This window comes from Oryx dammah, unplaced genomic scaffold, assembly GCF_014754425.2.
Source record: "Oryx dammah isolate SB20612 unplaced genomic scaffold, SCBI_Odam_1.1 HiC_scaffold_27, whole genome shotgun sequence".
Lineage (NCBI taxonomy): Eukaryota > Metazoa > Chordata > Mammalia > Artiodactyla > Bovidae > Oryx > Oryx dammah.
In genome coordinates, this window is record NW_024070211.1 from 39,621,072 (window position 1) to 39,645,937 (window position 24,866).

The 24,866-nt window shown below is 39.8% G+C and overlaps 2 protein-coding genes across 8 annotated transcripts in view; both read left to right on the top strand.

Annotated features, from left to right (window-relative positions):
• PLEKHM3 (pleckstrin homology domain containing M3) overlaps positions 1-24,866 on the top strand; it is a 208,861-nt gene that overhangs the window by 143,597 nt on the left and 40,398 nt on the right. The window lies entirely within an intron of this gene.
• Positions 13,709-24,215, top strand: LOC120854568 (60S ribosomal protein L17-like). Of its 7 annotated transcripts, none has more exons than XM_040228696.1 (3): positions 13,710-13,722; positions 17,955-17,956; positions 23,639-24,215. In XM_040228696.1, the coding sequence occupies exon 3, from the start codon at positions 23,661-23,663 to the stop codon at positions 24,213-24,215; it is 555 nt and encodes a 184-aa protein (XP_040084630.1). In that variant the 5' UTR covers positions 13,710-13,722; positions 17,955-17,956; positions 23,639-23,660. The 7 variants fall into 7 exon arrangements, with proteins under 7 accessions (XP_040084628.1, XP_040084630.1, XP_040084626.1 ...); XM_040228692.1 differs by having other exon boundaries at positions 23,642-24,215; XM_040228697.1 differs by having other exon boundaries at positions 23,648-24,215.

Here is a 24,866-nt window from a genome sequence, read left to right on the forward strand (position 1 = left end):
TGGCAACCCCATGGACTGTAGCCTGCCAGGCTCCCCTGTCCATGGGATTTCCCAGGCAAGAATACTGGAGTGGGTTGCCATTTTCTTCTCCAGGGGATCTTCCCAACTCAGGGGTCAAACCTTGTCTCCTGCATTGCAGGTGAATTCTTTACTGCTGAGCCACCACGGAAGCCCCTTTAAAAATTGTACTGATCCAGAAAACATGAAATCTGGGTGCTCTTGCTCAGTCACTCTCATAGTATCATTCCTTTCAGTTGCCCAAGTAGCCTTGAGTACTTCAGACAGGGTGATGTGGAGTCATGCCAATTCTTTCTAAAGTGCATTCAAAAAAAAAAAAAAATTAGAAAGTGCATTCAAGCATTTCTTCAGGGAAATTAGTAAATAGCTCCTGCTTATGGAATTCTGTTACATCTTTTCTCTGGGTTTATAGTTTTCCTGCCAGGATTGCAGTGCTACTTATTAATAAAATTTTTTTGAAAGATGAGGTATCTGAAATAACTATTGTAAGCAACCAATCTATTAGAGTACTTATGCTTGCTAACATGTTTATTTCATTTTCACTTCCAAACTGGCAAGTTCAGAGCATGGTTGAGAAATCCTTAAGAAGTTAGTGTTTGTCTTGCTTTCTTTTTCTTTAATGTTGCTGCTGCTGTTTCTGGGACTCAGGAGAAAGAGAAGCTAAAAAATTGGACAGATTTAAGAAAATTTTAAAAGGTTGTTTTTTTTTCTGTTTCTTCATTGTTTTAATCAACACATTAGTACTTTACATGAGATTTCAAAGTTGGTCTAGAAAGAGGAGCTACATTTGGAGATACAGAAAGATTTGTAAAAGGGAAAGGAAGAGGCCCCAAATGCCCAAAGTCAAGGAGACTAGAGTTGCAAGGGTTGACTATAGGGCCAAAATACAGACAAGAAGCAAAGTTGAAGGACTCTAGCAAGATAGATTTAAAGTGGTTTTTCAGGTTGTATACGAGTTAGCCAGGGAAGATCTGGCAAGTTCAAGACTAGCATTGGTCAGCAAGCCCAAAGCACCAGGATCACTGCTATTGTCATCGTGCTGAGAATATAAACGAGGCTCAGACCAAGGCATTCCCAAGCACCTGATCACTCTGTAGACTAGTGGATATTACTGGATCACATGGAGCTTTTATTTATTTATTTTTTTTTACTAACTCTAAGATGTCTGAGTAGTCTTCTCCTTAACTTGGCTTTCCTTTGTGCCTTAAGGGATCTTTTTAGGGAAACATGTAGATTCTCATCCTCATCTACCCTTTGGCCTCAGTTTTAGCCACAGGTGGCCATGGCTTGTTTCCATCAACTCTAAGCCCCATGTCCATATGAAGTCTTTTATGATCTAGTACACAGGGAGCTGGAACAGGCCTATCACACTGATGTCATCTTTGTTCCCCCATGAGTAGCCATGACTCAGAATACCTGTAGGAGACAGGCCCAGACTGAAACATGTGGATATTTGGGCAGGCTCATCATTTGGATATTCGTTGGAAGGACTGATGCTGAAGCTGAAGCTCCAATACTTTGGTCACCTGATGTGAAGAACTGACTCAGTGGAAAAGATCCTGACGCTGGGAAAGACTGAAGGCAGGAGGAAAAGGGAATGAGAGAGGATGAGATTGGATGGCATCACCAACTCGACAGACATGAGTTTGAGCAAGCTCCAGGAGTTGATGATGGACAGGGAAGCCTGGCATGCTGCAGTCCATGGGGTCACGAAGAGTTGGACACGACTGAGCAACTGAACTGAACTCAACCATCTGGAATCTTACTCACTGATACTTTTTAAGATATTTTCAGTAGGTACTTAAATAATATTTAATATGTTTAATAGATAGGGGAAGAGAAACTGATTTTCTTCTAATAAAAATACATATATACCTCTTTATGTTGAAGTGGGAATTTATTACATGCTCTGACAGTAATATTACCATTTTAGCTTGTTGAATGGGATTTCTAGTACGTGTTTCCATAACTCTGAACTGGATAGTGTTAATCAGTCAGACTCTCTAAGAGTATAAGCAGCCTACATGGATATAGTTACAGAGTCTTGTTCAAAAATATAATAGTTGTTTTTCTTTTTGTGACTTTCATGTCAGCAAAATGTTTCTAGCTTTTCTTTATACCAGATCTTGTCATCTGAGACTAGAGATGGTTTTAGATCTTCCTTTTCAATCTAGAGTTTTAAATTTCTTTTTCTTGCCTAATTACTGGCTAGAACCTCTGGTATAGTGTTGAATAGATATGGTAAGTCTTTTCTTGAGAAAAGAGGGGAAAACATTTAGTTTTTCACTATTCAGAATGAACTGATTCTTTCATAGTTAGGTACGCTACTCAATCTGATACAAGCTTCTTTTCCTACTTGTTGAGTATTTTTATCATGGAGAGATAACTAGATTTTGTCAAATGATTTTTCTTCATCTATTGAGATCATTATGTCATTTTTGTCCTTTATTCTGTTAATGTGGTGATTTAATGTAATCAAACTCTTACACTGTTTGATTGTCAGATGTTACACCAACCTAGCATTCCTGGGATAAATCCCAATTGGTCATACATATAATTCTTTTTATATGTTGCTGGATTCAGTTTGCTGGTGTTTTATTGAGGATATTTTCATCTTTTTTCTACTTTTCTATAGTTCCTATTTTCTAGGTTTTTTTGTTTGCAATTTTTTATGGAATCTGTTGAGTTTAGCCTTTACTTAGTAAAATTAATCTCTGGACTTCCCTGGCAGTCCAGTGGTTAATACTCCATGCTTCCAATGCAGGGAATGCAGGTTCACTTCTGGTCAGAAAACTTAAGATCCCATGTGCCTCATGGCATGGCCGAAAGTAATATAAAATATAAAACTAAACTCTTTTAATGCCCACATCATCATCAAGTAATTAAAATATAAAACTAAACTCTTGCACCCATGTTAGTTGGTTGCTACTTCAGATAACTGTCAGCTGCTCCATTCCAAGGCTGTTTCCCTGACTTATAATGGCTTTGTACACCTTATACATGCTTACTACCAAAAATGTTCAGTATTCTATATAAAGAAGTTGTTCTAGAACTTCATTGCTATCTTCTTATTCTCAAGTGGGACTAGTTCACATTTGCTAGTAATTTAAGGAGTGGGTATGAAAACCCAACCTCACTGGTACCTTATTTCCAATTTATTTGGTGAGAATGTACAATTTACTAGTTCGTGCCCTAGGACTGGCTGGGTCACACCTTCATCCAGGCTTCAATGGCGGGGGTTTATAAGAACCTCATCATCAGATTCTGGCATTAGAATTCATTGTTCTTAGTAGTCAGGATAGATATAAGACCACAGAAGAGAGCTCTCTGGGATTCTTTCCATTTTGTGTTGTGCCAGCCTTGTTTTGGAAAGCATAGTCACAAAACAATATTCACATCTTATCTTCCATTTTCAGTTATTTTCTTTGGGAGAAAGGAGACAGATTTCTATTTGAACACATGGTACCAAAGCCTTGCCAGTTGGTGGTAAGGTCAAATGGGTGGAGCCTCCCAAGTTTTGAGTGTGTGTTTCCATGCGATTGAGCTTGTTGAGCAGGTATAGCAGGTTACTGAGACAGAGACTTGGATCTGCCTTTTAATCTGAACTAACTGCATCAGTGGAAAATGATTTTTGGTATTTGATTAGAGCTGTTGGATTAGCCAACTCTTCTTGTGATAGCTCAGACCTTTTATAACTGTTTTCAGAGAGAGAGAGAAAAGAAAACAAAAGGACAACTCTGACTATGGTCTATAGCCAGGCTTCTGTCACTAAGCAATAAAGAAAAAGCTCAAGTCGCCCTTGCATAAGTGGGAATTTGTGGTTTCTAAAGCTGCCCATTCCCCAAACGACTAAAATATGCTATTGGTGTTTGGCACTGTTTCCTATGTTTTGCTCTCCTTAAATTTCTCTTTAAAAGACTTGGAGTTTAAAGGCAGAACCACTGAAAAATGCAATTTAATCATAGAACTGTGAAAGGCCAGCCCACAGTTAACCCCAGGATGCCCTGGTTTGTTTTGTTAAGCCAGAACTTTGAACCAGGCTTATTCACAGGGGATGCTGAAAAGGCGGGAGGGAAGGAAAAGAAGGAGGCAAAGGAAAGAAAACAAGTAGCCAGGCTGGCCCTGGAATGGCTCTGCTGTGCACCACGGGCTTTACTCCATCTCTAGGCTGAGTGACTCCATGATTTACACTGGAATGAGCAGAAGAAAGGGAAGGAGATGGAAGGAGAGCCCAGAGCCAGGGAAAGAATGGCGGAACTGTCTCCCACACTGTGGGCTGTCAGGGGACAGAACACAAAACTTCCAGGGGCTCTTGGCCTCAATTCACTGTTTTGAAAGCTGTGGGTTTTTTCTGGATTATAAAAGTGTACTCATTGCAGAAAATTTGGGATGTTACTGAAGAGAAAACCACCGCCCAAACAGCATGGCAGAGAGGTTCAGATCCCAGCCCTTGAAAACCTGAGTCTGGGTCCCACTGCTCAGTGTTTGTATAGAAACAGGTGTGGTAAGATCCCTAGGATGATGATGTGGGCATTAAAGGAGCTCACAGACCCCACCAGGGCTGGCTACTGCAGCTGTGAACCCCCCACCAAGGTTAACATTGAGGTACATATCTGGCAAGCTCTGTTCTGTGCATGCGTGGGGGTAAAGCATGGCCATTCTTCAGAGCATATAAACTTTTATCTTGCTTTAACTCACAAATACCCAGTGCTTCTGAAGATTGTTAACTCCTATGTTAAAATCCCCATTGCTATAGCTAGTTTAACCTTTTTATTGGATATTGTGGGGTTTCCAATTTTGTATTATTACAAATAACACTATGATATACATCCTTGTGCCAAAATCATTTTGTTTCTGACTATTTAAGATAAATTCAAATGAGGAACTACTAGACAGAGGATCTGAACTTTTGAAGAGCTCTAGATGCAATTTCCTGTATCTGTACCCACACCAGGGCTTCCCTGGTGCCTGAGACAGTAAAGAATCCACCTGAAGTGCAGGAGACCTGGGTTCAATCCTTGGGTTGGGAAGATCCCCTGGAGGAAGGCATGACAACCCACTCCAGTATTCTTGCCTGGAGAATCCTCGTAACATCCCAAATTTTCTGGCGACCTACAGTCCATGGAGTTGCAAAGAGTCGGACACGACTGAGCGACTAAGCACAGCACAGCACACACCCACACCAACAGTGTAAGCAAGCCACTGTCATTTAAAAACTGCAAATACTTGGTAATATTAGAAGCGGAAAAAAATTCTCCTTGTTTGACTTTGCATATCTACTTTTTATTTGTGAGGCTAAACATTTTATATGCTTCTTACTATTTTTTTTCATGAGTTGTTTGACCATATCTTTTGACCATTTGGGGATAAGCTGTGTTTTCAGTTTTATGTGAGTTCCTTCTATATTAGGCTATCAATACTTTATGTGTGCTGTTTTCCGTAGTTTGGTTGTTTGCCCTTGAATCTTATATATGATGTTTTTTTGCTCAGTAGTTTAACTCTTATGTGTCCAGATCTGTCCGTTTTTCCCCTTGTGTGATTTTTTCCCATTGCTTTAAAGGCTGAAAAGCCTTTCACCGTGCTCAGGTCAGATAATCATCATTTGCATGTTCTTGTCTTTTTAAAGATAACTTTATATATTTAATAATGTAATAAATGTTGGGATTTGTTCTACTTCTTGATATGAAGTGAGGATATAGTTTGATTTTCCCCCAAATGGGTAAGCAGTGATTTCAGCTCCATTTTTAAAGTAATCCATCCTTCCTGTGCTTTTTATTCCATATTTATCATAATTTAATTACATATGTGTTCTAGGATCTGTTTCTGAGCAGTCACTTCTATTTCCTCAAAATAGCCATTCTGATGCCAGCACCAGTTATTTGAATTGTATGATATATTTTGATGTCTGGTAGCATAAATACAATCTCATATTCTTATTTTTCAAACTGTCTTATTTATACTTGCCCTTTTATTTTTCTAGATCAACTTTGGAATCACCTTGTCCACCCAATATACTTTGTAATTTAATAATTGTGCTTATTCTGAATTGGATTTCTGTACTTTTTCTTAACAATGAGATTTTTTAGCTTGGAATTTAAAACAGGTATTAGTTTATATACATGTATCCATTCTCCCCCAAACACCCCTCCCATCCATGGACACATGTATAGTTATGCTTCAGTCCCTTCACTGTCCTCCTGAAACTACCGCAACATTGTTTATCAGCTATACCCAGTACAGAATAAAAAGTTTGAAGTTTAAAAGATAAATAAAAAAGGATTAAAAAATAAGTATTAGTTTAAATTTATGGAAGAATAATGTGCTAAAGAATCAAGTGACTTATTTTATAATCTTAACTACAGGTATGATTGAACGATGACAACCGAATGCTGCCACAATTTGTCAGGAGGTCATTGCAGAGCCAGTCACTCCCCATCAAGCTGTGAGACTTTTTACAGATTGCACATTAATATTTGCTTTTTAGGTACAAAAGGAACTGAACATGTATCAAATGTTCAGATGCTTTGGTATTTTTCATTCTAGATAATCAACAAGAATGTTAGCTATTCCAATGATAAAATGCTTTTCAAGATGAATTCAAAAATTGCCCACTCCAGCCTTTCCAGTGGCCCACAGAATTCATCCTCCCATTTTCCTCAGGTTTGAGGAGCTGGCTAGCTCATCTCTCAGGAATTATCCATGTCCCAGGAGTGCATGAATCACACAGCCCAAGAGGTTCTGCTAAAGTACACATGGTGTTTAACTGGCAGCAACTTCTCCATTTGCCCTCTGTGTTCATGCCATCAGATCGTAACCCTGTCTGGCCTAAGACTTGCCAGTTTGCCTGGACAGAGCTGTCATCTCAGTGTTGGGTTCCAGGGCCTGAATTGGGAATATTCCAGAAATATTCAGTTTCAGCTTTTTTAATGCAGAGGTTGAATGCACTTGGAAAGGCCTAGAATAGAAATGGAGCATGGGCCATTCTTCTTTAACGAGTCATCTCTTTATACCTGTGGAAAGCAACAGAGCAAGACAGGTACACTGGTGGCCAGAGTCAAAAATGCCTTAGAAACCAGGCAACACTCGAGCCAGTTATGAGAACGTGTGGCTTGAAGGGAATGGCAGCAGAGTAGGATGGATCACACATGGCAGTCAGACAGCCTGAGTTCAGACTCCAACTTTGATGGGCTCTCTGACCATGAAATGGGGCTTCCCAGGTGGCTCAGACAGTAAAGTATATGCCTGCAACTTGAGAGACCTTGGTTTGATCCCTGGGTCAGGAAGATTCCTTGGAGAAGGGAATGGCAACCCACTCCAGTATTCTTGCCTGGAGAATTCCACGAATGGAGGAGCCTGGCAGGCTACAGTCCATGAGATCACCGAGTTGGACATGACTGAGCGACTAACATTTCATTTTCACTGACCATGAAACAAGTCCCATAATCTTCCTATGTCTCAGTTTATATGTAAAATGAGTGTGATACTATTTTGGACAGTTGCAGTAAGAATTGGAAATAGATACAGAAGCACCCAGAACTCACACATGCTGAGAGCAATGATGATAGCTATTAAGATCAAAACTTTTTCAGGGAATGATGAGTAGGCAAGCATCTGAGAGCAGGAGATGGATGCAAGGTAGATAAAAACCAGAAGCAAGTGTGGAAACACAGGCTGCACCTAGCTGGTGGGAATCCCTTGTAGGGCCTGATAAGGAGTTGAGACCTCATCCCATTGGGACTGAAGAGGCTTTGGGAGTTCTCATTAAGGAAATGCCAGCTCTAGGATAGCACTAACACCTCGTGGTTAGCACTTGGGCTCTGAGAGTCCAGCTCCCTGCTCTACACATGCAAGCTGGGTGACCTTGGGCAAATGACTCAAGCATTCTAAGCCTCAGTTCTATTTCCTATAAATTATTAACAATAAAAATACTGACCTTCTAGGACTCTTTTTTTTTAACTTTTTATTTTGTATTGGGAGATAGCTGTGCTAGTTTCAAGTGACCAGTGGATGGACTCAGCCATATATACACACATATGCATTTTCCTTCAAAATCCCTTCCCATCCAGGTTGCTACATAACATTGAGCAGAGTTCCATGTGGTGTACAATAATGACCTTTTAGGGCTCTTGCAAATAATATTTATTTAATATTCACTGCATGCCTGCCAGTGTTCCAAGTGCTTGACTTGTATTATCTTAAAGGAAATCATGAATTTAAAAGCTTAGAGCCATGATTGGCACATATTTAATCACTGCTGTAGGGGTGGCACAAGAGCTGATGTCATTTTTATTTGGTCAAATCTGTATTTTAGTAAGATCCTTCTGATGATGGCACAGAGAATGGGCTGGAGTGGTTGGGCCTGGAGGCCAAGAAAACAGGTAGTTTCACATGTAAGTTTAAAAGGTCATTGCACTGTATACTTCAGATCCATGCACCTTATCTATGTTATACCTCAGTTTAATAAATTAGATAACCAATGAAACCTCTTCTCTCAGTACAACAGAGCTGTCGGCTGTCACCCTGTTTGTTTAATCTATACACCAAACACATCATGAGACATGCTGGGCCGGATGAGTTACAAGCCATAATCAAGATAGGTGGGAGAAACATCAACAACCTCAGATATGCGAATGATACCACTCTAATAGCAGAGAGCAAAGAGGAACTCAAGAGCCTCTTGATGAGGGTGAAGGAGGAGAGTGATAGAGCCGGCTTAAAACTAAATACTAAAAAGAACTAAGATCATGTCATCCTGCTGCATTACTTCATGACAGATAGAAGGGGGAAAGGAGGGAGTAGTGACAGATTTCCTCTTTGGGGGCTCTTAAGATCACTGCAGATAGTAACTGCAGTCATGAAATCACAAAATGATTGCTTCTCGGCAGTAAAGCTATGACAAACCTAGACAGTGTTTGAAAAGCAGAGACTAAATTACTTTGCCAACAAACGTCTGTATAGTCAAGGCTATGGTCTTCCCAGTGGTCATGTACAGTTGTGAGAGCTGACCTGCGAAGACAGAGTGCCAAAGAATTGATGCCTTCAAACTGTGGTGCTGGAGAAGACTCCTGAGAGTTCCTTGGATAGCATGCAGATCACACCAGTCAATCCTAAAAGAAATCAACCCTGAACATTCATTGGAAGGACTGATGTTGAAGCTAATGCTTCAGTATTTTGTTCACCTGATGCTAATGGTGACTCATTGGAAAAGACCCTGATGCTGGGAAAGATATTGAGGGCAGAAGGAGAAGAGGGTGTCAGAGGATGGGATGGCTGGATGACATCACCAATGCAATGAACATGAACTTGGGCAAACTTTGAGGGACAGAGAGGCCTGGCTGCTGCAGTCCATGGAGTTGCAAAAACTCAGACACGACTGGGCGACTAAAGAACAACAAGTGAAATCCTTATTTTAATGAATCATGTTTCTGAAGGACAGGAAGCCCAAGGAAAACAAACCTCTACAACTCATACAATTTTCTGACCTAGTGGATAGTTTCTCTTTGCTGGAGCTGCCTGTAGCAGTAGCGAATGAATGTAGAGAGTCTGTGTCTTCCTCCAGCCCAGATGCTGAAACCAAGAAAGGCAGGCCATCCAGGTGTTGAGGAGAAGGGTATTAGATGCTGGATCACCGGCTGCCTGCCCTTCAGTTCAGTCGCTCAAAGGTGTCTGACTATTTGCGACCCCATGAATAGCAGCACACCAGGCCTCCCTGTCCATCACCAACTCCTGGAGTTCACTCAAACTCATGTCCATCGAGTCGGTGATGCCATCCAGCCATCTCATTCTCTGTCATCCTCTGTCCCTTCTCCTCCTGCCCCCAATCCCTCCCAGCATCAGAGTCTTTTCCAGTGAGTCAGGTCTTTGCATGAGGTGGCCAAAGTACTGGAGTTTCAGCTTTAGCATCAGTCCTTCCAGTGAACACCCAGGACCAATCCCCCTTAGAATGGACTGGTTGGATCTCCTTGCAGTCCAAGGGACTCTCAAGAGTCTTCTCCAACACCACAGTTCAAAACCATCAATTCTTCGGCACTCAACTTTCTTCATAGTCCAACTCTCACATCCATACATGACCACTGGAAAAACCATAGCCTTGACTAGACGGACCTTAGTGGGCAAAGTAATGTTTCTGCTTTTCAACATGCTGTCTAGGTTGGTCATAGCCTTCCTTCCAAAGAGTAAGCGTCTTTTAATTTCACAGCTGCAATCACCATCTGCAGTGATTTGGGAGCCAAAAAAAAATAAAGTCAGACACTGTTTTCACTGTTTCCCCATCTATTTCCCATGAAGTGATGGGACCAGATGCCATGATCTTCGTTTTCTGAATGTTAAGCTTTAAGCCAACTTTTTCACTCTCCTCTTTTACTTTCAACAAGAGGCTTTTTAGTTCCTCTTCACTTTTTGCCACGAGGGTGGTGTCATCTGCATATCTAAGGTTATTGATATTTCTCCCGGCAATCTTGATTCCAGCTTGTGCTTCATCCAGCCCAGCGTTTCTCATGATGTACTCTGCATATAAGTTAAATAAACAGGGTGGCTATATACAGCCTTGATGTACTCCTTTACCTATTTGGAACCAGTCTGTTGTTCCATGTCCAGTTCCAGCTTTCTGACCTGCAGGAAGGTTTCTCAAGAGGCAGGTCAGGTGGTCTGGTATTCCCATCTCTTTCAGAATTTTCCACAGTTTATTGTGATCCACACAGTCAAAGGCTTTGGCATAGTCAATAAAGCAGAAATAGATGTTTTTCTGGAACTCTCTTGCTTTTTTCATGACCAGTGGATGTTGGCAGTTTGATCTCTGGTTCCTCTGCCTTTTCTAAATCCAGCTTGAACATCTGGAAGTTCACGGTTCACATATTGCTGAAGCCGGGCTTGGAGAATTTTGAGCATTACTTTACTAGTGTGTGAGATGAGTGCAATTGTGTGGTAGTTTGAGCATTCTTTGGCATTGTCTGTCTTTGGGGTTGGAATGAAAACTGACCTTTTCCAGTCCTGAGGCCACTGCTGAGTTTTCCAAATTTGCTGGCATTTTGAGTGCAGCACTTTCACAGCATCATCTTTCAGGATTTGAAATAGCTCAACCGGATTCCATCACCTCCACTAGATTTGTTCATAGTGATGCTTTCTAAGGCCCACTTGACTTCACATTCCAGGATGTCTGGCTCTAGGTGAGTGATCACACCATCGTGATTATCTGGGTCGTGAAGATCTTTTTTGTACAGTTGTGAATTCTTGCCACCTCTTAATATCTCCTGCTTCTGTTAGGTCCATACCATTTCTGTCCTTTACTGAGCCCATCTTTGCATGAAATGTTCCCTTGGTATCTCTGATTTTCTTGAAGAGATCTGTTTTTGTCTATTTCTTTTGCACTAATCGCTGAGGAAGGCTTACTTATCTCTCCTTGCTATTCTTTGGAACTCTGCATTCAGATGCTTATATCTTTCCTTTTCTCCTTTGCTTTTCGCTTCTCTTCTTTTCTCAGCTATTTGTAAAGCCTCTTCAAACAGCCATTTTGCTTTTTTGCATTTCTTTTCCATGGGGATGGTCTTGATCCCTGTCTCCTGTACAGTGTCACAAACCTCCGTCCATAGTTCATCAGGCACTCTGTCTATCAGATCCAGCCCCTTAAATCATTTCTCACTTCCACTGTATAATCATAAGGGAGTTTATTTAGGTCATACCTGATTGAAGAAAGTAGGGAAAACCACTAGACCAATTTAAGTCTGAATTTGGCAATAAGGAGTTCATGATCTGAGTCACAGTCTGCTCCCGGTCTTGTTTTTGCTGACTGTATAGAGCTTCTCCATCTTTGACTGCAAAGAATATAATCAGTCTGATTTCAGTGTTGACCATCTGGTGATGTCCGTGTGTAGAGTCTTCTCTTGTGTTGTTGGAAGAAGGTGTTTGCTATGACCAGTGCGTTCTCTTGGCAAAACTCTATTAGCTTTTGCCCTGCTTCATTCCGTACTCCAAGGCAAAATTTGCCTGTTATTCCAGGTGTTTCTTGACTTCCTACTTTTGCATTCCAGTCCCCTATAATGAAAAGGACATCTTTTTTGGGTGTTAGTTCTAAAAGGTCTTGAAGGTCTTCATAGACCTGTTCAACTTCAGATTCTTCAGTGTTACTGGTTGGGGCATAGGCTTGGATCACCGTGATATTGAATGGTTTGCCTTGGAGATGAGCAGAGATCATTCTGTTGTTTTTGAGATTGCATCCAAGTACTTTACTGCCTGCCCTTGGCCCTCTGTAGACTCCACTGTTTTACAGGGCTTCCTACCTTAGGGCAGTTTTCCATTTAGGTCTTACTGAGCCTCTAATGTGTCACAGGTGGGAATACTATTCAGAGTGCTTTTCTCTTTGAAGCTCATCTTATCTTTGAATGTCCTCCTGTTGTAAAACCACCATTCTCTTTTCTTTCTTAAGGCCACATCTAAAGCAGGTTAGTCAGTACATTGACCCTTCTCTGGCTGACACCAAATGACGTGGTCAGAGTGTTCAAACCGGGCAACACACTTCCCCTGCAGGCACCCTGGGAGACGTGGAATGATTGTGACCTCTGAATAGATGGGGAATGGATTCTGAAAATCTGATACCAATTCTGTTTCTCCTCCTATTGATTGCAAAAACACAATCTAAAACAGTAGGCACTGCGGGACCAACCAGGTGATCCAGATCAAGTAACGTGCCTCCAGGGATGGAGCATTGAGGGGGAGAGTCAACTCTGACAGAGCAGGAGGCCCAGCATTGCTGGAGAAGGGCATTTAAAACATTTAAACGCGCCATTCGTAGAAAATGCAATATTCATCCTAACCAACTGCTTACTTACTAACTCCCAGTTAGGTATTTAAAAAGATAAGATTAAATGTCTAGAATTCAGTGATAATTATGTAAACAAAAACCAACCTTAAATTGCCTAGAATTAGATACGGCTATTGACACTATGCATATCTTATAAATCATTCTAATTGAGCAGGGCAGTGTTACCTTCCCAAACCTAAAAACCCATAAGTCAAGAGAACATTCTGATTAGACGGACAGGTCTCCTTGGATACAAGCATTGAGTCTGATCTGGCCGTGACAGGTTCACTGATAGGCAGTTTTCAAGAACTTTTTTGTGACAATAAACATGTTATGGGGATAAGTGAAAACACGAGTCACATAAAACCAAAAAAATGAAGGTTCTTTACATTTTTGTGATGCTTATACATATGCATATGCAAATTACATGTATACATATTTCTAAAGCCAAGCTTTGTGGCACTGTCATTGTTTCTCTTTTAACAGTTTAAGCATTTACTATAAAAAGCAGCCACACGTATTCATGTAAACATTAAAAAATACAGGATTATATACATATATATTTTTTGAAGGGACGAAAAGTTTTATTACTTACATATAATTTGAGGTCTCTGGGATGAGCAGAGCAGTCTCAGGCTGGTCCAGAATGGCTGCAGAGAGCAGGTAAAGCAGACTGGCTTGGGGCTTTTATTGTGGTTGAGAGTGGGCCAGGTGAGGACTGCCATCAGAAGGCAGGAGAGTGGGTGGTTTGAATCTCCTGTGGGTGTTTGGGCTTCCTTATCAGCTTACCCAGGTGTGGGGCACGAGAAGCAGGTGCGAGGCTTAAAAGCTGTTTGCAGTCAAATATCAGCAGAGTTTAACTCTTTATCACAAACATCATTCACAGTCACCAAACGTGCTCTTCCAATGTTACCACTCAATTTTTTCTTAAAATTTTTCTTCCCTCTCCATTCTTACTACTACTCTGTTAGTTTTAAGAAGTTATCATCTTTGTGTGAGTCTCTGTGATAGTTTTTTTTTTTTTTTTGAGGTTTAAATGACATATAACATGATAGCTTCAGGGTGCAATGTAGTATTCACTGTTTGTAAATATTGCAAAATGATCATCACCACAATAGGTTACAGGATTTCTTTTCTTGTCCTGAGAACTTTAAGATCTACTTTCCTAGCAACTTTCAAATATGCACTATAGTGTCATTAACTGTACTAATGATGCTGTAAATTATATCTACATGATTTATATATTTCATAAAAGGAAGTTTGTACCTTTTAACTCCCTTCACCTATTTCAGTTACTCCCCACCCACTGCCTCTGGAAACCACCAATTTGTTTTATGTAACTATAAGCTAGCTTGTTTTGTTTTAGATTCCAGATATGAGGAGATCATACTGTATTTGCCTTTCTCTGTCTGACTTATTTAACATAATGCCCTCAGGGTTCATCCATGTTGTCACAAATAGCAATGTTTCACTTTTTTTATGGCAGAATATATATACACACACATTCTACATACATATAGACACACACACGCACACACACACATGCATGCCTCACATCTCTATCCATTCATCCATCAATGGACACTTAGGTCACTTCCACATCTCGTGCTGTGTGCTAAGTCGTTTCAATCATGTCCAGCTTTTTGAGACCCTGTGGACTATAGCCCTCCAGGCTTCTCTGCCCATGGGATTCTCCAGGCAAGAATGCTGGAGTGGGTTGCCATGCCCTCCTCAATATCTTGGCTGTTGTAAACAGTGCTGCAGCGAACACAGCAGTACATATGTCTTTTCAAGTGAGTATTTTTGTTTTGGTTCCCTTGGATAAATACTCAGAATTGGCATTACTGTATCATATGGTAGTTCTGTTTTTTAATTTTTGAGGATCCTCCATGCCGTCACATTTTTTATAATGGCTGCACCAGTTTACATTCTCACCGACAGTGCACAAAGATTCCCTTTTCTCCACATTTATACCAACTCTTGTCTTTTTTTATGATAGCCATTCTAACAGGTGTGAGGTGGTATCTCATTGTGTTGTGTTTTCTTTTTAAGAAAATATTTTTAATCTTACAATGTAGTATCTTGAAAAATACAGCAGTAAAGTACAACAGCTGACCTACTGGGGCTGGCATTGAGTGAACAGGCAAGAAGAGTTACTGACTGAAGGAAGGAAAGGAGGTGGGAAGTGGTGGTGCTGAAGGTGCCTCACTATAGTATTTCCAAAGCCCACCCATGTTGTGGAATGTATCAGTTAAGTCATTCCTTTTTGTGACTGAATAATATTCCATTGAATGGATATATATTACATTTTCTTATCCATGCATCAGCTGATGGACGTTAGGTTGTTTTTACTTCTTGTCTGTTATGAATAATGCTGCTATAAACAGTTGTGTACGAGTCTTTGTGGACCTGTGTTCTTAATGCTCTTATCATTAAGTATATACAAAGGAATGGATATGGTACCTCTTTGTTCAAAACTATTTCAGGAGATGCTGGACTGTTTTCCAAAGCAGCTACACCATTTCATATTCCCACCTGCAGTGCAATGAGTGTTCCCTTTCACTTGCACCGGGAGGACTGAGGGGCTGCTGGGGGAAAGGAAACCATTTGGGCACCAGGAGGGGTTTGGGTGCCTTTGGGTGCTGGGAGCAAGTGCCGGCTCAACTGGAAGAGGGAGGGACCACTGAAGGGACCAGAGGATTCATTATGGTTTTGATTCACATTTCTCTGGTGATTAGTGATGTTGATCACCTTTTCATGTAACTATTTATCTGTATGTCTTCTTTGGGAAAATGTCTATTCAGATCCTCTGCCCATTTTTAAATCAGATTTTTCTTTTTTTGCTATTGAATTGTATGTGTTCTTTATATATTTTGGATATTAACATTATCAGATATATTTTCTCCCATTTGATTTTTTCTTTTCCTTTTTGATGGTTTTCTTTGCTTCTTCGTTTGATATAGTTTCCCTTGTTTATTTTTGCTTTTGCTGCCTTTGCTTTTTGGTGTTGATTAAAAAATATCATCTCTAAGACTGATGTCAAGGAGCTTACTGTCCATGTTTTCTACTAGGGGTTTTATGATTTTAGATCTTTCATTCAAGTTCTTAATACATTTTGAGTTATTTCTGTAAGTGGTGTAAGATAGTGTTCCAGTGTCATTCTTTTGCATTTTGCTGTTCCGTTTCCCCAGCACCATTTACTGAGGAGGCTCCCCCTTCCCCAGTGTATATTCCTGGCTCCTTTGTCATAAATTAATTGAATATATATCATGGGTTTATTTCTGTTCCATTGATCAATGTGTCTGTTTTTATATCAGTACTACACTGTTTTGGTTAATATAGCTCTGTATGATACTTTGAAATTAGAGTGTGATGCTTCCATCTTTCTCAAGATTATTTTGGCTATTCAGGGTCTTTTGTGGTTCCATACAAATATTTTGATTATTTGTTCTGTTTCTGTAGAAGATGCCATTGGAATTTTGATAGGGTTTGATAGGGTCTGAATCTGTATATTGTTTGGGATAGTATGGACTTTTTAACAATAGTGATTCTTCCAATCCATGAGCATGAAATATCCGTCCATTAACTTGTATCTTCAGCTCCTTTCATTAAGGTCTTAGAGTTTTCAGTGTATAGGTCTTTCACCTCCTTGGTATTTTATTCTTTTTGATGTAATTGTAAATGGGATTATTATTGTATTAATTTCTCTGATAATTGCAGAATTCTGTTTTTAACATCTGCCTTTGTTCTTCACATCACACTCTGCAGAGGTAGCTTTTTTAAAATAATCTGTCTATCTTCTTCCAGACATTCCTATATACGCATGTGAATATTTTTATTTCTTTGCAAATGGGATCAAACTATACTACCTTTCTGCATTTTCCCTTTTCCAACTAAGAGTGTACTGTGGACCTTGGGCACATGTGCCCATTCAGTATGCATAAAGGTTTACTTCATTCTTTTATTAGATACGTAATATAGAGTTACCTTGATTTTTTAACCTGTGGTGTTTTTCTCTGTTAGAATCAGTACTGCAGTGAACACACTCATACATGTTCTTGTACAGTTGTGTGAATGAGTCTGTAGGGTAAATTCATTAACATGAGATTACCAGGTCAGAGGGTATGTATGCTTTGCAGTTTGATATATATTGCCACTTGCTTTTTGAAAAGGGGAAACCAATTTTTACTTCCATTCAGTGTCTTAAGAATGATTGCTTTCTTATACCCACATTAACTTTCTGTGTTAACAATATTTTTAATCCTAACCATCCTGATAAATAAAAAATAACTTCACATTATGATTTTGATTTGTATTTTTTTCATTATAAGTAAGGTTGAATATCTTTTTTATATTATAGTGGCCATATGTAGTTTTTGTTAATTGCCTTTTAATTTCATTAACCTATAATTAAATTATATTAAGGAAATTGGCATTCTTTTTATCTAAGTAGGAAATATTTTTCCCAATTTTTTGTCATATGACTTTGTAAATGGTATTTTGTATTGTAACTAATTTTCTAATGTTACATATTCAGATTTATCACTTTCCTATGGTTTCTAAGATTATAAAATATTTACTCACATAAGTGTTTATCTGACATTTTTCTCTAATATGTTTATAATTTTAAAAATACCTTTATGGTTTATTATTATATTGAAATTTTCCATTTGTCTGGAATTACATTTTTTTTATGAAGTGAATTAGAGATTCAGCTTTGTTTTTTTCCTCTGATGGCTAAACAATTGCCCCACCATCATTTATTACATAATTTCTCTCTCCTCACTTTCACTGTATACTAAATTTCCATACGTATTTGAATCCATATCCTGGGTATACAGATATACAGCATAAACACCACAAACACAGCAGATAATCTTCAAAAACAGATGTGTGAAGTTATCATCAGTACTGACTGGTAGTTTGCTACTTATTGACACCTTGAGGCAAAGAATAAAAAACTGCCCACATTCTTAAAGACAATGGCATGCAAGCTAATAAAGAACACCTATTTCCACTTATGTGCAGGGTTTGTTTTTCCTCACATCAGTGACCCAGCAGTTTATTAGATCACAACCTTCTCCTCAGGAACTCATTTTTGTTTCTCATTTAATCTTAGGCATTGATGGTCTCATAAAAGCTGTTAAGTAATAATAACGTTGGGCACTTATATTGTACTTTCCATCCCTAAGTGCTATCTAAACATTAACTAATTAAATGCATTGATGAAAGAAAAGGATTTGCAGACTTCATCAGGAAAACTGATATCTGGTTGCACACCTGGGAGGGCATGATTCCTGAAAAGCATTAACTCTCTCTTTGAATGGCGCTCAGCAAGCAGAGGAACAAAAAGCTGGTGACATTATTTTACTTCTTTTGAAAATTTCCTTGGGTATCTTCTAATTAGTCTGGTTAAACTCACCTTTTATCTATCTCCCCAGACATTTCCTTTCTACATTCCTGGGGGTATTCAACAAGCTTCTTTTGATGTTTTCCCTGTCTGTTAGTCACAAAATCATAGGATCTTCAAGCTGAGAGAAATCCTTATTGATCATCTAGTTTTGAATAACTTAGTATGATCACTTCATTTTGTAGGTGAGGAAACTGAGGCATGGAGAAATTAAGGGACTTATTAAAAAGGTCAGACAGCTTAGTGGGGATAGAACTGAGAAGAGAAGTCAAGATGTTTAGCTCCCATTTCAGATCTCAAATCAGTTTCAATCCTTTTTTTCTCTTTGTGAGCATCTGAGTTGCTTTTCCCTTTAAAAAAAAAAAAAAATTTTTTTTTTAACTCCATCCTTTACATACTTCTCCTTTCGTTCTTTGCTTTCTACCTTTTGTGTCTCTCCTAACTCTTAGTGGGTCATTCCCATGCATGATCAGGTAACATTGCTTTAATTTCTCCTCTATTTCTCTACTTCTTTAAACATGGGGTCTTTTGTTGTTGGTAAGATGTCCTCAACAGGTCCCTCTGAAAAGCACTGTTTCTTCACATTCTCTTACATACATGCTTTCAGGGAGTTGATTTAGTTTGCTTCGTTTTTTTCCAGCCCTGGTTGCTTCTTCCTTTAATAAAGTTACTTCTCTTGGTAAATAGCCTAGGGTTTAAGTTAATAAGTCCATTTTCATCATAGAATTTCATGTTACTTTATCTTTAAAAAATTTTTTAATTGAAGTTCATGTTACTTTAATTCATGAATTTCCCATTCAATAATAAGAATGATACTCCATGTTTAGAAACTTACACAAGATGTGACTACTTAAGAGAATTTTTGTACAAGGACTAAATATGTTGGAAAATAAATCCTTACATAAGCCAAAGACAGATCCAGTTCAGATCAAAACTGTGGGAGTAAACCTGGACCAATCTAGACTGTGCATCTTATTTCCATGCAGGGACTGAGACGGTTTAGAAATCCTCCATTTCTATATGATGGCTCCGTGGGTATCCAGTGACTTCAGGATTCTCAGGCTGAACCAAACCCCAAGGCTGCACTCTGACCCTAGATGCCCTCATTAAGGCCCCTTCTGAGAGTAGTGAAGAGTACTTAAGGAGACGGGAGTTGGGGTGCCAAGGCCTGACATAACCCAGCTAGGTGATCTTAGCTCCCCATCACCTCCCTGGGCCTTAGTTTTGCCCTTGTATGTGTGTGTGTGTGTTAGTCGCTCAGTTGTGTCAGACTCTTTGCAACTCCATGGACTACAGCCTGCCAGGCTCCTCTGTCCATGGGATTCTCCAGGCAAGAATACTGGAATGGGCTGCCATTCCCTTCTCCAGGGGTTCTTGCTAACCCAGGGATCGAACTCCACTCTCCTGCATTGCAGGCAGATTCTTTACCATCCGAGCTACCAGGGTGCTCCCCATCACCTCTCTGGGCCCCTTTAGCCAAGTTAAAGAAACCATTTAAAGCAAGGGTCCCCAGTCCCTGGGCCACGGACCAGTATTGGTCATGGCCTGTTAGGAACTGGGCCACAGAGCAAGAGGTGAGTGGCAGCAAGCAGCAAGCTAAGCTTCACCTCTGTTTACAGCTGCTCCCCATTGCTCACATTGCTCAGCCTCCTGTCACATCAGTGGCAGCATTAGATTCTCATAGGAGCATGATCTCTATTGTGAACTACACATGTGAAGGCTCTAGGTTGCTCATTCCTTATGAGAATCATCTCAAAACCATCCCCCTCCCACCACTTCCTACCCAACCTCTCACTGTTGTCAGTCGCTCAGTCGTGTCCGACTCTTTGCAACCCCATAAATGGCAGCATGCCAGGCTTTCCTGGCCTTCACTGTCTCCCAGAGTTTGATCATACTCATGTCCACTGAGTCAGTGATGCCATCTCATCTCCATCTCTGGTCTGTGGAAAATTTTTTTTTCCATGAAATGGTCCCTGGTGCCAAAAAGCTTGGGGGGCTACTGACTTAGAGCCTTTCCTTGTATACTATTCAGTGAGTAATAATGACATAACTGGGCCAAAATGAATAGTTGTGACCTAAATCAGATTTATATTAGACACATAGCTAATTAACTCAATAGAGAAGTAAGATTCTGCTGATCGTACCATAAGAATTTCCTGAACTGTCTCAACTTAAAATATCTTAATCTACTTTCCCCGTAAATAGTACGCATGCATTTATATGAGACCACATGGCCTGCTTTGGGGCTCAGAATATGTGGGCCACATAATTGTATTTACTCTTTGCAAATACTTCTACTGAAGTTCTGTGAGGTTATGGCTTCATGAGCCTATAGCCATTGAGGCACTTTCCATAATGTGGAAAAACTGAAGTAGACCCCATCCTATATTTTTTTGTGAATTAAGAAATTTATGTTCTTGGGTTCAGCTTTACCATTCAGCCATTGGAGAAAGTTGAAATTCTTTTAGTCCCTGAGATAGTTTCTACCAGGATGCAAAGTATAATTTGATAGGAATCATGATGGCCACTTACAAATCAACCCAATTACGTCAACCCAGACAACCCAAATTATAACTTAGTTTCCAGAATCTAAGTAGAGATTGTCACCCTTGGGAGAGAATCAGATAAGAGCTCAATGTTGACATCATCATCCACCATGAGTGAAGTATTTGATTAGCCAGAACCTTCCTCCTGTTAGAACAGTCCCATAATGGATAAAGAAGGGTGTGGAGCAGCTAATTGGAGAAGACACAGTTGATAAGGAGCTTTAAGGCTAATTATGGAGAAATGGGATTTTAACAAACTTTTTGAAATAGGAAAATCTCCTATGCCTTTTATTTTCTGTTTTTAAGAAAAATAATATGGTAGTACGCTTTTTGTTTTCTGGTTTTTAAGGATTTATTATTAAGAGGAATAAAATTAACTAGACTTACTGTGGTGATATTTTGCAATATATACAAATACCAAATCATTACAATGTATACCTGAAACTAATATAACATTACATATCAATTTTTTTTTAAGAAAAAAAGGAGTAAAATTTAGAATCAAATGAGAATTCAGAATTATTCTTGCGTGTGTTAGCTTTTCAAACTTGAGCAGACTCCACAGACTGTTTTTGCTGAATCTTCAGGAACTCACCGGGCCTAGATCACTAACCATCACTGTCCCCACCTGTTAACGCTAAGAAATGTCACTCAGAAAGAAAATAGTGGGTGCTGTCTTTCAGAATCCTCTGGCCAAGCACATGCAAACGAAATTATATTTGAAATCATTTTACAGTGTGTGACAATTTTGATTCTTCCATTTCACCAAGCTCGCTTGTTCCTAGTGAGTGGCAGGTGGCTTCGTGGAACGTGAATGGGGTCTTTTGGTTCGACTCTCAGAGGAGGGGCGTTTGTCAAGTACAGCAGCCCTCCCCATCGAAGTCTCCCCAACAGTTGTCCAGAATCTAGATGCTACACGATGGCGGAGGAGCGCCAGCATTGAAACGGGAGGCAACTTGACAAATCGGGGGAAGGAATTCGTGCATGCATTCAATGAGGAGGAGAGTTTTCTTTCTTGTTTCCTGTCTAAGTCCCCCAGTGCTCCTTCTTTCTCCCAGTGTAGATTTTGAATTTTGTGGTGGTGCCAAGGGAGTGAAGGTAACGGACATGAAAGAGTCATTTGTGCCCTTTTCCCAACCCCACAGATCTCCACTGGCTGCAGACCTTGAACATGACACCACAATTTTCTGGTGCCACACATGAGTAATGAGCAGCCGTTTCTGAAAGTGTGGTTTGGAGGAGGCAGCACTAGGTTATTTTTTAACTTAATTGTAATTTTTGATTGCTCTGCAAGAAGGCAAATCAAATAAAGTCTGTTGTCTTAGTCTGCAAGAAAGCCATAGGCCTCAAATTCCAGTGCTGACCATCTTGACCAGAATAGAAGAGGGGGGGAAAATGTGTGTATCCTTGAGCTGGAAGTTCGACCAGCAGCTTTCGTGGGCTACTGTCATACAAGGAGGGTAAGCATATTTGGGGTATTTGTCAGTTTGTGGGATCATGGAAAGTGACATTTGACTATTCCTTGAGTTCTAGAAGTACCTGAGTTGAGAGAGTGAAAATAATTTGTAGAGAGACTGCAAAAGTCAAAAATAGAAAACTCTTGAAGAAGGTATCAGCTTGATATTGCATTTGTCTTTATTCTACAGTGCAGTAAAAAAGACACATAATTTTAAGTTACAAATGGAAATGTGTATTCTTTGAACACGAAGTCCCTATGGTACCCCTGGAATAATCATATATGCAGTACCTCAAAATTAAATCAGACTAGGACTTTCTTTCAGAGAAGGCAGTGGCACCCCACTCCAGTACTCTTGCCTGGAAAATCCCATGGACGAAGGAGCCTGGAAGGCTGCAGTCCATGGGATAGTTAAGAGTTGGACACGACTGAGCGACTTCACTTTCACTTTTCACTTTCATGCATTGGAGAAGGAAATGGCAACCCATGCCAGTGTTCTTGCCTGGAGAATCCCAGGGACAAGGGAGCCTGGTGGGCTGCCGTCTATGGGGTCGCACAGAGTCGGACACGACTGAAGTGACTTAGCAGCTTAGCAGCAGGACTTTCTTTCATACAAGTAATTAAATTTAATGGAAAGCAGAAGCAAACTGTTTCACCGTGTTTTGGACATATGCCTTTTTCTCAAGGAGATAGAACAATTTGGTATATGGAGAAGATGAGGGAGATTGAGGAGATGGATGAAGAGCTACCTATGTTTTCTGCTAATTACTTTGTCATGATTTTGTTCACATTAACAGGCACTTGTGGAAAATAACTAAGCCTAGGATAACTGAACCTCATCTCAGAGGTCTATTTCACCAGCACTTACAACATATCCAAATGAGTGCCTGATTAACAAACCACCAGTCTTCTAAATGCTAAAGCTGAATGGCCTTGTGACTTGTGATGGAAGGATGTAAAGTTATATTAACCTGTGACCAGGAAAAAGTGAAAAAGAAAGGCTCCTTGAGCTTTGGTCTTCTTTGAGGCTTCCATCTTCCTGGTGTTTGTGGAATATGGTCCTAACCTCAACACCCTACCAGGTTGGCTAGGAAAGTGGGAATGAAAAGCAGGATTCTTGAGGGCAGAAGGAGATGGTAGGACATCTTACTTCTTAAGCAAGTATCTCAAGTAAAGATATAGCTGTGAGATATGAGCTCCAGATACCTGGAGCCTGCTTCTCTTAGTGCTGAAGCCTCTAGACCAAAAGCCACAATAGCTTCCAAGTGTTGCTAGTTGTTACATTCAAAACAAGATTAAATCTCCTAAATTTTACCTTTACCCTTTGAAATCAGTGTAAAGTTTTCCTCCCTATAATATTAAACAAATGTTTGTCAATTCTAGAATAAACTTACACTTTTTTTTCTGGTAAGCAGCCTGAGGTGACCCCTAAAAATGGTGTGCTATTCACTTGACCCAGAAAACCCCACAAAATCATGCAAATCAAGAGGTTCAAATCTTCGTGTACACTTAAAGAACACTCGTGAAACTGCCCAGGCCATAAAGGGTATGCATATCCGAAAAGCCACCAAGTATCTGAAGGATGTCACGTTAAAGAAGCAGTGTGTGCCGTTCCGTCGATACAACGGTGGAGTTGGTAGGTGTGCACAGGCCAAACAGTGGGGCTGGACTCAGGGTCGGTGGCCCAGAAAGAGTGCTGAATTTTTACTACACATGCTCAAAAATGCAGAGAGTAATGCTGAACTTAAGGGCTTAGATGTAGATTCTCTGGTCATTGAGCACATCCAGGTGAACAAAGCCCCCAGGATGCGGCGCAGGACTTACAGAGCTCACGGTCAGATCAACCCCTACCTGAGCTCTCCCTGCCACATTGAGATGATCCTTACTGAAAAAGAACAGATTGTTCCTAAACCAGAAGAGGAGGTTGCACAAAAGAAAAAGATATCCCAGAAGAAACTGAAGAAACAAAAACTTATGGCCTGGGAATAAATGCCACAAAAAATAAATGCAAATAAAAGTAAAAATAAATAAATAAATAAAATAAAATAAAATAAACTTACAGAGTATTACCTCGCTTTTCTGAAGAAAAAATTTCCAGCAACTTCAGCACTTTGAAACATGGCCCTGAACCTTACCTGACAAATAGGACGACCAATTACTTAAGTGTAAAGAAGCGAAAAGGGTTTCTAATTAGCTGAGTTGCCGCCAAGTTCACGTGTTCTTCGTTCTCCTCCCCAAATCACACAGCGGAATGATTCAAAATGTTGTCACACAAAAATAGCATAGATATGACTGTTGCAGCAAAGGAAAAAGACTGGAAAGCATCCTCAGTCATTCAGCAAGAACCTAGATGCCTGGCAGAGAGAGGGTATTTAAGACTAGTGTGAGATTCAGTCTGCCTTTAAGCAATTTACGTTCTTTTAGGTTGCTTTACATAAAATTGCCATTTTTATAAGTAAAATCACCATTTTACTTTTATGGGCAAAATCACCATTTTATAGGTAGTACCTCCACTTTTACATTTTCAATCTACAGTTGGAAAAGCAAAACAATCACATGTTAAAGGATAGCAAAAAATACAGGAGAACATTAATTTCCATATTAAATTGTGTGGTTATAAAAATAAGTTATATGAAGCAC